The sequence below is a fragment of the Aythya marila genome, assembly GCF_965140915.1.
Source record: "Aythya marila genome assembly, chromosome: 3".
In the NCBI taxonomy this organism is placed as follows: domain Eukaryota; kingdom Metazoa; phylum Chordata; class Aves; order Anseriformes; family Anatidae; genus Aythya; species Aythya marila.
The window spans coordinates 19,491,184-19,506,646 of NC_139044.1; the positions used below are offsets into that span (position 1 = coordinate 19,491,184).

The window sequence follows — 15,463 nt, forward strand, 5'->3', positions numbered from 1 at the left end:
CACAAGATTGGACAAATCAGTGAAAACTGTCATGAGATGTGGAATCTGTCAGCTGTGGATTACTTTCAAAAATCTACTTCAGTTTGGTATTTGAGTCACATTAGTCATAAATCACGTGGACTGTGTGATTAGGCATGGACAAACGCAGTCCTATCAGGTTCTATTTCTGGTCCAACATTTTTTTTCAAAGGGCGAAGTTAGATTAACTTGATGTTGCACAATGAATTAGGGAGAAATTATTGAAGAAAACCTATAATGAAATAAACTTTCTTACTGTAACCTTCACTAATTCCAACCACCAGTCACCCGACAACATATTAAGACCTCACAGATGCCAAATAAACCTTTCCCTACTGCCCCGCATCCTAATTCACAAGGATTCTTTAATTCTTGGCAAAACTCCACCAGGGTCTAAAGTTATGTTTCTGTGGCTGCTGAAAGCATCCAGGGAGTCACTGAAGCAGCTTTGGTTACAGCAATAAATAGAAGTGGCTGGATCTGGAGTCTCTCTCTTCCTCTCTCCCTGTTCTCATCCAGTTCTATTACCATGGTACTTCAAAATCAGTGAAGTTGTGCAACAATCCCTTTCATCCTTTCTGCTCTAATTAGACAATTCTACATGTCTGTCTTGATAGGTGGGGCTTACTGAAGCACTTAATCAGTTTCTGGAGGGGCATCATAGTGCCAATCCAAATGCTTATTTAAACAGAGCTGTAGTGCCAAAACCAGCATATTCTGCAGCAGCATGGAAACAACAGAATCTGTGAGACACAGATTGCCTCTCACACTTTTTTTTTTTTTTTTTTTTTTAATCAGCCTTCAACGTGAAGGAGCACTTGTCCTGTATTCATTCTGCACAAGCTTAACAGACGTTAGTCTAGAGACTAAAGCACAGGAAGCATTTTATATTATTGGGCTTCCTGGCAAATAAAACAATTACAGCAGTTCCAGTACAAGCCCTTCCTGAAACTGTGCTAACGAGGCTCTGAGTCTTAAAAACTGCATTTAAATCAAATGATTCATTTGCAAACCCATCACATATAGCACACACGTGGTAGGTGTGGGTCATTTCATTGAAATTAGAAAGCAAATGTCTCTATACATGAGAGGTCACCAGTTGTTGTAAGTTAAAATCTTTTCCAGTGTTAGGCATAATTAAAATACTTTAACAATGGTTTCAGTAATTTAAACATTGCAGTATTGTTGTAATATTTTTCTAGGCTTCAAGAGTTCACAATTGTTTGGTCCAATCAAATCTGGGAACACTGGAGAAGTTATCACCCATCAAGGTAATTACTTTCAAGTTGAAATAATTACTCCATCAATGTTAATGGTCTTTCAACTTCAATAAAGCACTCACCTGCCGATAATCACAGCTAACCTCTTGCTCTCATGCAATTCCCTCTCTATTTAGCGGGTTATATTACAGCCGTTAGAGTGGTCACTTGTCCTGAACAGCTGCTGAATTTCACTTTGATCGGCTGTGAACCATAAAAAAATTAGTCATCTGTGTATGATTTCCCCCTAACCCAGAAGCCCTTGCATAGCTAAGGATCTGATCTTTTGGCTGTACTAGGGCACTGCTGGAGCAGCCATCTTGTTTCTAGTTGGGGATACTTTCCACTTGCTAACAGCAGCACAGGAGCCTAATTAACTTTTGCCCTCCACTGCCGTTTACAGCTTTCATTCTTTGCTAAGTAGCACATATTCTGAATTTATGGCTTGTGCAGGGATTCCTCCATTTACAGTGCAGTCCACTTCCCAGGTATCTGAAACAGGAATGTATAAAAAAGTTTTACTGGTCTCTCTCTTTGGCATATTTTTCTTGTGCCTGTGGTCTACATTCCCTCTTCTATAAGGAAGTTTTCATGTACAGTCCTGCATATTGAACTTCTGAATAATGCCATATACAAGGAGGTTAATAATCATGTTGTAAGTTACATCCAATGTTGCCAAATGCTGACTGGTCTACTAGAGGATACAAAAATGAAAGATCACACACAGATGTGTTAAGTATTTCTGAATGTGATAAATAGACTTGAGCTAACTCTGGATGCAAGATTGCAGAGATCTGTAAAATCCTGCATAGGGACCTTGTGTATATGGCAGTACTGGCCACTTTTTATTTCCAATATATGTTATATAGAGCTTTACAATAAGCAGTTGCTATTTTCTTATTTTTATTCTGGTTGAACATTTAATATACAAATTATTGTTTGGTTATTAAAGCAAAATCATGCAAGCCAAAGCCTTATTCTCCTACCAAGGCCTCTATTATTATTGCTATTCTGCAATATGTCTACAGATTTGCCTACCAGACATGAAGCATCTGCCAAGAGAAGCTTGGCCACTGTAGTTACATACCACCTCCCCAAATAATGTAAGGTAAGCCAACATATGTTCTCAACTGTTAGCATAGCTACATCCAAACCAAGGGCTTTGCTGGTGCAGTGTTATCAGCTAAGAGACATATTAATTTTTTACACCCTAAGCTGACTTAGGTATGCCAAAAAAGCCTGGTAGGATAAATTTGGCAGGAGGGCTTCATATTGCAAAACACAATGTGAGTAGATGTGTGGTTCCAGGTAGGCAGAGATGTAAGATTATCAAGGAATAAGGTCTGTAATGCACACACTTCTCTCTTGCATCCTGTAACAAGCACACTGTACTTTTCATCACACGCTGCTGAGGCAGGCTTGACACACAGGCCTTAATTCTACATAACACATTAACACAGAACACAGGCCTTACTTCTACATAACAACAGGGGGCACTGCTGAATGCAGGCAGGGTTTTTCTTTACAACCCTCAGCTCCGGATGCTTTTTGCTTTCTCTTGTCCTCCAAGCATTCCAACAGCTCCACATTCTTATATTTTTTTGCTTATCTTTGTGGTTTGTTTGAATTCTCCTGCTCATGGTAAGCAACCAAGTACTTGATACAATTGTCATGGGAGAGACAGCATTACTTATCTGCTATACATCTACCAAGGAAAAGTCCAAACATTTTAACTTCACAGCCATGTTTGACACGCAGCAGTTAAACAGCTCTGATGCTTTGCTGCCATTTGTGGTACTGGCCTTACAGTAAAATCAGCTGTGGGTGCTGCATTGACAAGCTTAAGCCCTATGTTCAGAAGAGGGAAACATCATCTTTGACAATCTAGTCATTTTCTGCAGTGTTCTGTAAACGAGAACTTACTGTCAATCCATTGCCCTGTAAACACATCTGTCTTACATTAGTGTTGTCAACAAGGCCCTAAATATCATTCTCCCTTTAAAGGGTTAAAATGTATCAGGAAGACACTGTGGAAGCAGCTTGCACTATAACCAGTCTTGACTTGACTTCATTCTGCAAATAAACCAGAATGTCAGTTTAACTTGCTGTCACATACCATCCATCACTACACTCCTGGCCAAGCAAGCTAGGAAGATGGGTGACACCACTCTTTAACTGCAAACCAGCAAAATGGCTCATGTGTACATCATCTGCTGCTTACGCTGCAGGGAGATCCTCCTTCGTATGAGTGGCAGCCACTTTTACTCTCAGAATGAAGTTCTCATTTTTATCTCCATAGGCAGTGCAGAATTTCAAGGGATTGGTGATTACTTTACGGTACTGGACAGCCATAACTTCAACATGTTAATTCAAGTACAGATTAATTAACCTTCAATGGAGAGTGAATAGCTACATTTTGGGAAGGTAGACTGGGTAAGTCTGTCAAATGGTTTGAAAACCCAGAAGATGCTTCTCATTTGGCTTTTGAAATGGATGGAAAAGAAGCTGCTACATTATAACAGTCTGCAGTGGCAATTGCAAGCCCTTAATTTGTATCCTGCAGTGCCACCAGGATTGTATTTATACTTTGGATTTTGGGCAAGCATTATGTGCTGTGGCAGGCAACTGGGCTGCAACCAATGAGAGCAAGGGTGGGATCGGCTACTGTGATTCTAGCACTGCTTTTTCTCTGGAATAATCTAATGGGATAAGAATGGAGTCTAACAGATTAAATAAAGGACCGAACTCATTGCTCACTTAATACTTTAAGTCTTGCTTGTAACATGCAAGCTTGTGTGAGAGAATGACTAATGGCATATCCCACGAGGGAGCTCCAATAGAGATGCTTTAGGAGATTAAATGATTTAGCTTAGTACCCCTGAAAGCTATATTTTAAAGGGGCAGAAGTTTAATCATTGGAATGCTAGTTCCTTCAATAAAATTACATTTTAATTAAAGTGTCTCATTCACAAAGCTACAGTTAAGGGTATATCAGCAATTTTATGATAAAACTCTATTTTAAAGGGACTATAACTTTGAAAGTTGCTGTCCAGGTTTTCTCTTGTTAGGATAATTGACCTGACCTCCAGAAGATATCTTTGATAACAGAACTCCATGCACTCTATGTCAATAACTTTGATTCAAAGCTTTAGCTGTTCCGTTAGGTTCAGAAGAGGAAGGATTCAGATCTCAGCTCCTTGTTGTAAAATAGGCAACAACTCTATTGAGTTAGTGTAGCTGCAACAGCTTAAAGTGAGTGCAACTGATGGAAGATCTTTGCAGAAAGATTTCTCCCCAAATGGTAATATCATGTTTAAAAATAAAAGAGCGTAGCAAAAACTAATAATTGATAAACAGTCATGACAAAGGAGAGTACGAAAAACATGCAAGTCAGCTTCAGTGCAGCATTAGTAGAACAAACATGCATATGCTGCCAGAATGACATTTTGAGTCAGGATAGTGTTTGGGGAAAATAAAGGATTTTGGAGTCAGGAAAATACTATTTCAGTAAATAATAGCTTGTTAATTTGAAAGGCCTTTAACTGATGCTGTTAAAGAAACACACTGTGGCAACATTATTTAAAAGGCCATTCTGGTAGGTTTTATTACCCACAACACAACCATCTTGGACATTTTCTGTTTTTGTTGGCATGCTTAGAAGGTATTGCAATGCATGACTAGCCAGGTCAATTCTGATGCTCAGCAACACACTGCATGCTGCTGAAGCAGAGTATTAGTAGAAGCCCTGTCATTTAAAATTTTAGGTGTTCCATCACTGTTATGGTTGTGCTTTTTTTTTTTTTTTTTTTTTTTTGAAACAAGTTAAAGGAGCAAAATACAACAATCCTACTGAAATTCAATACCTTTAGAATTCCAATCTACTTTAAAAGTTAGCATACCATATAACAGAAATACAATTTTTGGCTTTCAGAAGCCAAAAGTACATATTTCTATCATTCAGTCCAGAACCTGTTTTTTTTTTATTTATTTTTTTTTTTTATTATTATTATTACTATTAATATATCTTTAGCCATCCACCCAAGAAGCTAGACACTAAACTGTTTTGGAACTGTATGACCACAAAAGTACATAAGATTCCTGAGTTGGAAACTTTGCCCATGTTTTAATGTCAAGATTTGTCTAAGGAAGTTACTTCAAGGTTACTATACTGGGTATTCCAGAGTATGTCCTTTAGGATCCTACATGAATAACAAACATAATACTATTTAGTATTCTTAATTGGTTAGTTAGGAATTTAGAGGAGTTCCAGAATTATCCAATGTTAACATGGCCTATGAATTTCATTTAGACAAAATTCTAGGTTTATGGAGTTGAGGTGGCACTGCTATGGAAACCCAACCTTATTACAACCAGCTGAAACACCTTCTAAAAACTGTTTTCGGGAGGCTGCCAAATCCAGTAGCTATCCTCATATATAGCACTGCAGTTCTATTTCTTCTCTATATGCTGTCTTTGTAGAAGGGCTAGTATGTAACATATAGATGGGAGGAGTAGTGGTAAGTGCACTAACTACAACCACTTCTGTCACTGATTTGCATCATGTTAGTCAGTTCACGGAACCACCTGCCCTGTCTATTCATCCACATACTGAATAGGAATGTTATATTTATGGATGGTCATGTTCATAAAGTCTTTTGAAGGTAAAGGTATCTTAACAGTGCAAAGTAATGTTTTATTGTATGTAAGTGTAATGAAAGTAAAAGTAGATCTGCTTATATTACTAATGAATTATGAGGGGAATTTTTACAAAAGTGTATTCATGCAAATGCTTTGCATTTATGAACTATTTAATTACTAATGAATTCATTCAATTTATGAATCCAACTGAATTACAAAACTAGTATTAGATGCAAGAAGAGCAGATTTTGCTCTTCTTTGTGCAGATTCCGTGAAACTATTTTGACAATCAGACAAAGTATTCTCAGAGCAAGGCAGACAAAATTAAATGCATGCATTCCTCAAGACATGGCCTATTTATGTTTTTGAGCAATTGACTTGCATTTACCAAGGAATAGATATTAATGTGAAATGTTTCAGTCTTCACTGGGCTAAATCCAAAATTTAAACCAAAAACCTACTTAGCAATTGGGAAAACCCACTTTTTAAATCCATGTTAAATGAGATTTTAAAAATACCACAGAGATCAAAGCAGCATAAAAACAACCAAAACCTGGTTTTGTTGTATAGTTCTTACCATCACAGTTAGTGCAGTAACAGCTGGGATGCTCAATGTTGGATCACTGTGCTTTTCTTGATAGACTACTCGATACAGAGATATAACACCATTGGGAGAAACAGGCTGGGTCCAGTTCAAATGCACTGAGTATGGACTTGTTGCTTGTGCTTCAGGGGCTCCCATGCCCCATGGGGAAGCCTCCAGAGTTCGGGTTGAGGCCCACAGGCTGTCTACTGACCCCACAGCATTTTGGGCTCTAATACGATACTCGTAGAGAGTAAAAGGCTGTAGAGCATCAGATGCATCAACAAATTCCAAAGCTCCCTCGGTCCAAATGAACAAAAGCAACTCTTCCTGACTGCCCACAGGACGTCTGAAATGAAATCAAAAGCAATCAAACAGTCACATGATAATGGGTCCTGGAGATCTAAGTTCAGCTTGTAACTCCCAAAAGTACAGAACATATTTCTATACATTACACACACATGAGGTATTACCTATAAGTCATTTTGCCTTAAATGTATTTCCGTGAACCCATGTCAGTTGCTTGAGTAGTGAAGAAGAGATTTTCAGGCAAATATTTAATCATTATTCATCCAGAATACGATAAAACACTGCAAACAGGTGTGCTGTCACACTCCGTAGTATCAGATTTACAATATAATACCACATTGTTCTTTCAGGATAGAACACATCAGGTATTTCAAATTTCAAAATTTAGAACATGAAATTTGAAGCACATTTTAAGTTGTTAAAATAATGACTTAAATTGCAATATGTGTGCAAGTTTTCAACATTTCTGAAAATCAAGCTATTTATGGAGATACTCATCTGAGGATCCCTCATTTACAGAAAATTAGCACAAATGTGAAAGAAAAACGTTACCTAGTGAACAAGGGATAAATAGAATAACATGGCCTCAAAACAAAGGCTGCGCACTTTTTTATTCTAGTTTCCTCACAATAAGCATCCCATTTGTTCTTGCAAATAGAATAAGTAATCCCTTGTGCATAAACTCAGCAGAATTTGCAGCTATACCAGAAAAACTCATTAAAATATCACAAGGAGTGCTTTTTATAATAAACTGTGTATTTTTTCCAGTGTTTTTTTTGTTTCAAAAACACAAACTTATACAAAAATACAAGCTTAGATATATAAAGACAATTCATTGCGTAGGCTTTTGGCACATATAGATTTTTATTTTAATATTTATACTTACTTTTTCTTTATGTATATACATGTATGTATACATACACACACACATACATGTGTGTGTGTATGTAGCATCCATTCCTACTACATCTGCTTGTTTAGGACCTATTCTGAGTATCAGAGGAGATTACAGATGAGCCTCACCCCCTTTCTAATGTGGCCCCTTCTAATATATAATTTACAACAGATGTAAAAGGGAAAGCACTCATCTTCAAAACAGAGTTATCAAATCAATTCTTTCACTTGGCATAAAAATGTTTGTGTGAAATTAAGTTGGTTACATTTAAACACTGTGATAAATCTCGGTGACAGTTGTGCTTTACTGCACATGAATTTAAGTATTTTCCCTACTCTTCACAAGAACCTTGGCCTTTGCAGAACGTAAAAGCACTTTCACCCTCCTTGCCAACAACAAAAAACAAATTACATTATCTGCCACTTTTATTGCAAGTAGGGCAAATTCACAGAAGTAAAATTAGTTTGTCTGACTACCAGGTGTCATCATCACTACACACACAGAGAAGATGAAGAACATTTTTTTGGCAAGAGAAAATCTGCATTTTGCAGAATTATTTTGGTTTTTATTTTGTTAGATCAATCCCAGTATTACTTGAAAAATACAAAAATGCATATTTTTATTTAAATGGACAATCTTAGCTTCTTTGTAATAAAACATACTCAGGTACATAAGGCAAACATAAAGAATATAAAGAATAAATGTGTGTACACAGCTGTTTATTCATCCTTTGTGTGTATACATAAGTAAGGCATGTATGAGCACATTATTTTCTTACATGAAATGAAAGAACTTTTGCCAAACTCTGAGATAAGCAGGCTATACGGGCACTGTGTATTTTAAATCGTTAACGCATTATTGAAAATACAAGTGTTTTGAGGTAAAATGTCTCTAGAGTGGTAAACCAGGCAAATTATAAGATACTGTCGTGGTTTAACCCGGCTGGCAGCTAAATACCACGCAGCCGTTCGCTCACCCTCCCCCCTCCCTCTCTGGGACGGGGGAGAGAAATGGAAAGTGAAGCCCGTGAGTTGAGATAAAGACAGTTTAATAAGACAGGAAAATAATAATAACAAAATAATAATAACAATAATAACAATAATGTTACAATGGTGATAATAGGAAAGTAATAATAATATGTACAAACAAGTGATGCACAATGCAATTGCTCACCACCCGCTGACCGATGCCCAGCCTAACCCCGAGCAGTCCAGCCCCCTCCCCCGGCTAGCCACCCCTATATATTGTTTAGCATGACGTCAGATGGTATGGAATACCCCTTTGGCTAGTTTGGGTCACCTGTCCTGGGTCTGTCCCCTCCCAGCTCTTACTGCACCCCCAGCCTGCCTGTTGGCAGGACAGAGCAAAAGGCTGAGATGTCCTTGGCTTGGTATAAGCACTGCTCTGCAACAATTAAAACATCGGGGTGTTATCAGCACTCTTCTCATCCTAAGCCAAAACACAGCATTCCACCAGCTACTAGGAAGAAAAATAATTCTGTTCTAACTGAAACCAGGACATCTATGTTGATACTGAGAACTGGTTGGCAGAACTGGGTGAATAATGGCACATAGAACTGGAAGGAAACATTCTCAAGCAATTCTCTCTTGCAACACAATGAAATAGATGTCTAGACATGTGGAGATACAAAATCTCCTCTTGATCCTCAAATTCCATCAGATATTTTTAGTACCAGCCCTCTGCAGAACTATTGCTTGGATCTTGTTCAATGACTTAGCGCAAGGCATACAATTCCGAAAGATGAATCGCTACTATGCCTTTTTAATGCACCTAAATACATAGTCTTCTCCCTGTGTGCTCAGAAACATGCCTAAAGATCTCTGCTGATAAGTGAATAGAGAGTATATTATAGCACAATACAGTTCCATGTAATATCTGTCTTGTCTGGCGAAGCACTGACACTTAAATGAATACATACATTTATGTTTTATAAATTCTACAAATTCTGTGATAAACAGTTTTTTCACACTGAAAGATCAAATATGCTACCAACAGTAAGCTCATCCACAGGCAAAGCTGTACAATGTAGTCTGGTTAAGTATTTAGATCTTATTACTGCTGAATATTTAATGAATGAAACTTATGGTTAGGTAAATGGTTCCATCTGTGGTGCTAAAAAACAGAGTATCTTCGTGTATGAATAAACTTTGAACAGAAGTGGTTGAACAGTCTGTAATCATTTCAATCGTCTTAAGATTTAAGATTCAACTGCTCATTTAACTGGAAGCGTTTCTTATGTACAATGAGCTGCAAAGGAGAATAACATTTCCAAGAGCTGGAAGCTGTCCCTTAATCTGCATAGTCTGATTTGCTGCTTACATTCATTTTGAAGATGCTCAGATACAGTTATTTTTATAAGGGCAAACTCTCCCTGCCCCACAGCCAATTGGAGCCAGATGAAACAAAGAGGAGAACATAATCTTCTTTGTGACAGATGACTATAGAGCTGTATGCAGAGGACTACAACACTAACTGCAACTCTTACCCCTCAGTTTCCTTATGTGGAGGAAGACTCAGTGAATCCCTGAGGTCTTAGAGGTCAACTTCTCCATATGTTTATCTTTCAACATGAACACAAAAGTAATGGTTTTTGTGGTGTCTGCTATTCCTAGGGTAAAACATTCTGAAATGATTTCGCGGGGAAACAATGCAGCACCAGCAATGTACCCCCTTCACCTCCACCCTCTCCCCCAGCTTCATATCCAACTAAACAAAGCAAGCTTCACTTGCCATTTGTTTACAACACCAATCTATACACACATCTATACTATGTGATTTGCATATTTTTCTCTTTCCTTTCTTTTTTCTCCCTATTTACAAGCATTGCTATAAAAAATGTACCAAAGGAAATTGAGACTACTGCATATAACATGCTAAGCTAGATTAGGTATTACATCAATTACAGGTATAAATAAAATCCTTCATGAGTTCTCATACCTATTGACATATCCATCCATAAGGATTTTTATATTAAACCATCTACTAATACATGTATGTGTGCCTTGGAAGCTGTCCTTGGTGTAGTTCATGGTAATGGTATAAGGGTAAGCAATTAAGTCATCATAAAGAATCAATCTAGAAGCCTCTGCACTGCAAGTCAGAACAGTTAACAGCCATGGAGACATCTCCTGTGTCTTAAATTGCCTGTTGATTTTTTTCTGCTACATTTTCACCATCAGGATCGCTCAGCTAATGAGCTACATTACAATCTCACATACTTGTACTAAATAACATAATCTTGCTGAGCATGATGTAGACACTGGCAAAAATTCAGACTCCCTTAAGCCAGATATGAACCCAAATCCTTATAATTTTACTGGAAATATTAGGAGTCATCTTGTGCATCTTATACAGTGCATACTGGTCATCAATAGAGAGCAGTTCCATTAGCTGATGTGAAGTACATGTATATCTTATTAAAATACAGCAAGAAATATATTATCTATTTCCATAATATTATTTTTCCAGGGTAGCAATTTCTCTGTCACAACGATGTTATGTAATGATGAATGGAAAGAGAAGTAGATTAGGTGATTGTCTCATGAACCACATCTTTTCTCATTCACAATCTCTTCTAAGTTGTGGTCTTTTCTGGAAAAGTTTAAAAGCCTCAGATCTGTGTTTATTATTGTTATATGAATCAAAAATAAAATGTCACCATCTTTTTTATCATTAACTAAGATTTTAATTTTTAGTTTCTGACAAAATGTCTGTGAACTTGCCAGTGTTTTTATTAATTTGAGTAGCAAGAACGAGTCCTGACATTTTAATGCAAGGATCTACACCCATGCTAGCTCCCCAAACATTCTAGGTTTTGAGTCAAATGAATTTATTTTCTAAGTGATTCAGTAAGGAAAAGGCACATGATGAAGAAGAAATTACATGCCATAACCTCCCATGGAAATACTGCAGTTTTGCTGCTACAACAATGCAAGGCTATGTGTGGCTACAAAATGAAAAAGAACTATGTTCTTACATCCCATTTCTGATTTTTTTGCAGCTATCTGAGAAAGATTTGATATTGTTGTTGTCTAAGCACATTTAAACTTCAGCTGAAATAACTGCCAAGTGATTCATGCCTATGTAGGTGAATATAACGATTGTATCTGGAGCCCCAGTGCGCCATTTTCATTTCACTTTAAATAAAAAACAAAATGTATCTATGTCAGTCAGTGCCCTTCTGCTGTACTCAGAGGTATCAAACAGGCTACAATTATGATTGTGAAGTGATTGTGTCACATTGGAGGAAGGTTTATTGCTTTTGAGTCTGCTAGGCAGTAACACATTCTGTTTCATATTACTCTTTATATCATTGTTTGGCTGTGACTAGAATAATCAAATGCCATCAAATGCTGTCAAATTCAATTTACAGTATTTTTCATTGAAGCAGGCTTTCTGCATTATATTTCCTGTTTTCCTGTTCTATGGCTGCCATGGAATAGCAGCAGTAATCATCAGCTTTATTTACAAAACCAACAGAGTGAAGACATGTCTTAGGCTATAATGTACACTTTATTTCTCTTTATAAAGGAGAAGAACTTGGTATTTTTTGATGAGACAATTAAAAAGAGCAAAGAAAAAGGTATTTCAAAAAAGTAGGAATTTTTAGAGACTACCGTGCTTAATGCAAAAGTGAATTTATATTAATTATCACTGCTGATTCAAAATGTAATTTGTTTCCCTGTCTTCTCAGTCAGAGCTCTAACATAATAATATGTCCCAAATTCTGTGTGGGAGGCCAGATTCAGCCCAGCATGTGTTTGCTACAAGTTTATAGTTGGAAAAAAAAAAAAAGAAAAAAAAAAAAAAGAAAATTTAGAGTTTAAATCCTTTTCTAACACGTGGCTTGAGTTTTATGTCCTCTGACTTTCTGAAGCTATTCAAGAAGCTATTCATATACCCTTCAGCAAGCTTTTAAAGAATCAATGGGCACAGTAGATGTCAGTGCTCTGCTACTTTGATAAACCAAGTAGCAGAGCACAAATATCTTTACAGAAAAATCTTCACACAGAGTTTATGAAGCCCTCTAAGGGAGTGAGGATGTGTCAAGTCAACCACCTAGACAGGGCAGCTGAGTTCAAACACCAAGGAACATAAATAGCTATAATTCAATTGGAAGATTTTATAGAATGAAACTGTACTATAATCACACTCCAGATTACTTACTCATAGACAGGTACATAATTCCTCTTAGAAAACCGTTTTGTGTTAGGAACTCAGAAATCACTTCAGAGTTTGAAAATCTCAACAATAGTGAATTACTCCTACTTCCTTTCCAAATTTCGCAATTGCCCATCAGAGAGGACTGAAGAAGGTACCTAGTCATCTATGCAAACACCCACAATGAGCATTTATCTTTCAATTATTGCCTGTTCCTTTGATTTTGAAAAAAAGTGTATTTTCACCTTTTTTCTGTTACTGTAGAATAAGATTCTTGTCTCAGGTCTCATTCTCAATTTGTCTATCCCTACATCAGCATCTTGCCATAGCATTTGAAAAGCAAGAAACAAGACAAACTTTACCATATACTTCTACATTTTTTCACCTTCTAATATTCAAGGAATAAAGAAATTAACAGTTTAATATGGCTACAGAATTTGAGGTGATAAAGCACTTACCTGTGAATAAAGTAGTTAGTAATGATGCCATTTGGTGTCTTAGGTGGTGCCCATTTCACTTCTATGAGTGCAGATCCCATTGATTTAACAATAGGTGGGCTCAATCCGCTAGGAGGTGCTTCAGCAGTTCTTGAGTATGTGCGACCACCCACTCCACACCCACCTACAAAAAGAGAAGTTTGTTTAGAAATAAGTGTTTCTTCCTTGACCAAAAAAAATTGAAAGCACAAGAAAATAATGGAAATGAAAAAAAAAAATAATAAGAAAATAATACAAAGCACGAGTAAATAATGGAAATATTCCAAATGGAATATTCAAAGGCTACATTTACTGGATGAAACAATCAAAGGAAGTGAAAACCAAGAGAACACTTTGAATACTTCATGATTTGAAGAGAACACTTCATGATTTGTAATAAAACAAAACAGAAAACATATTAAAATATTCACTGGTTAGGGAATCTTTTCCATGGTAAATTATTTAAATGTCCTTTCAAGCTGTCTGTCTAATCACAACTATTATACTGTCCTCACAAAACTCTTTGGGATCTCATAACGGTATTTACAATGTGCAACAATGTCTGTAGGCCAGTAAGTTATATATTAGTACAAGAGGCTTAAAATAATAAAAATTTTGGATAAATTTGAGAAGGAGCCAATTTGGATTTCACTGACATGCTAGGATGACAGTGACAGAATTGGCTTTTTTCATCCATCCATTCTTTGAGATGGAATTCAGGACTGAGAATTTCTAGAGTAAGCTACCAGAAATAACAGATAGTACAGTGAAAGCTGATGAATGTCAAGTCAAGAAGCTCCCAATGAAATGGTGCCTCATTTATTTATTAAAGACTCATTTAAATAAGTGCAACTCCATCAGTGACTTCCTTATAACTTTCACCAGTGCAGGTGAGAACAGAATTGGTTTTAAAGTATTAGTTTAGAAAGATTTCAGATTTTGAGAATTTCTACTAAGTTTAAGGAATTTTTTAATCTTTGGGCTCTGCTCTAGTGTCTGTGATTAGTATTTCTTCCAGGTGAACAGCTACAGAATCCATTTTGTTCTGTATGCATATTTTCAATAATTGTTATGCTATTGCGAATAGCTTTTAATAAAAAGGTACATATTACCTAAAATACATTTTTAAAATCTCCATTTAAAATATTCATGATATAACATGGAGAAATATTTAATGCTTCATTCAGTGCTAGGCTTTCTTTTCACTAGGTAAACATTTCACTCTGATGTAGAAATACTATTTTATCTGTTTTCATGAGTTGAATCTATTTGGCAAATCTCCATTTCTTTCCAGTCATGGAGGTGAGTCTTTGAAAAAAAACTCTTACCATTCTGGCATGCTTGCAGTCTTATCTCATACAGGGTATAGGGATCTAGGCCATCCACAAAAGCAAAATGCTCCTGACCTGCTGGCTTCACTAGCAGAGCGGGGCTGCTTGCATTTAGTAAGATGTTGTATTCCAAAGGCGTACTGACAGCAAATATCCCTGTTGTGAAACAGAGAAGAACCAGTGATTATCTGAAATACTAACAACAGTGCACAACAACTTCAAAGAGACATTCATCATATGCAATTTTACACGTAAGCCCCTCTGGAGGTTTTGCCTACTGTCTCTTTTGGAAACTAAAGCCATTTAAATATAAACTGGAAAAGATCCACCTGCAGATTGTAACTGGAAGACAGACATTACAGTTCTTAGTTAAAAATCAAAATTCAATTCAGTCAATGCAAGTGTTGCAATTGCTACTTCTGGGAAGAGGAGTGACCTTATAATTGGGAATCAGGCAGCTTTTATTTCCTTATTTTGAAGAGCTAACAGCTACTAAGCACCACTTTTGGAGTGTAGAGTCATATGATCAAAGTGAATTGCCTCCATTTGGCAAATTATCCCTTGTTAGCCCAGCAGCAGTACCTGAGTGTAGGTGCTTAGCCTTTTCTACTAGAAAAGTACAGTACACTAACCAACAAACATTGGTTACAACATCATTTCATCTGATATAAAACAAACTATTAGTTTTTATTTTTTGTTGAAGAGAAATTAAACTGATTTTTACTATCTTGTTCAAATTCAAACATTTTCCCACTCTATTCATCTTCCCATGC

The 15,463-nt window shown here is 36.7% G+C and overlaps 1 protein-coding gene across 1 annotated transcript in view; it reads right to left on the minus strand.

The window, feature by feature from the left end:
• USH2A (usherin) overlaps positions 1-15,463 on the minus strand; it is a gene marked incomplete at its 3' end in the record, with an annotated part of 395,140 nt that overhangs the window by 45,019 nt on the left and 334,658 nt on the right. Inside the window, exons 58-60 of the mRNA XM_082757605.1 lie at positions 14,688-14,846; positions 13,342-13,504; positions 6,493-6,847 (exon numbers count right to left, since the gene is read on the minus strand). Of these exons, the coding sequence (XP_082613731.1) occupies positions 6,493-6,847; positions 13,342-13,504; positions 14,688-14,846 (677 nt within the window). The remainder of the gene's footprint in view (positions 1-6,492; positions 6,848-13,341; positions 13,505-14,687; positions 14,847-15,463) is intronic.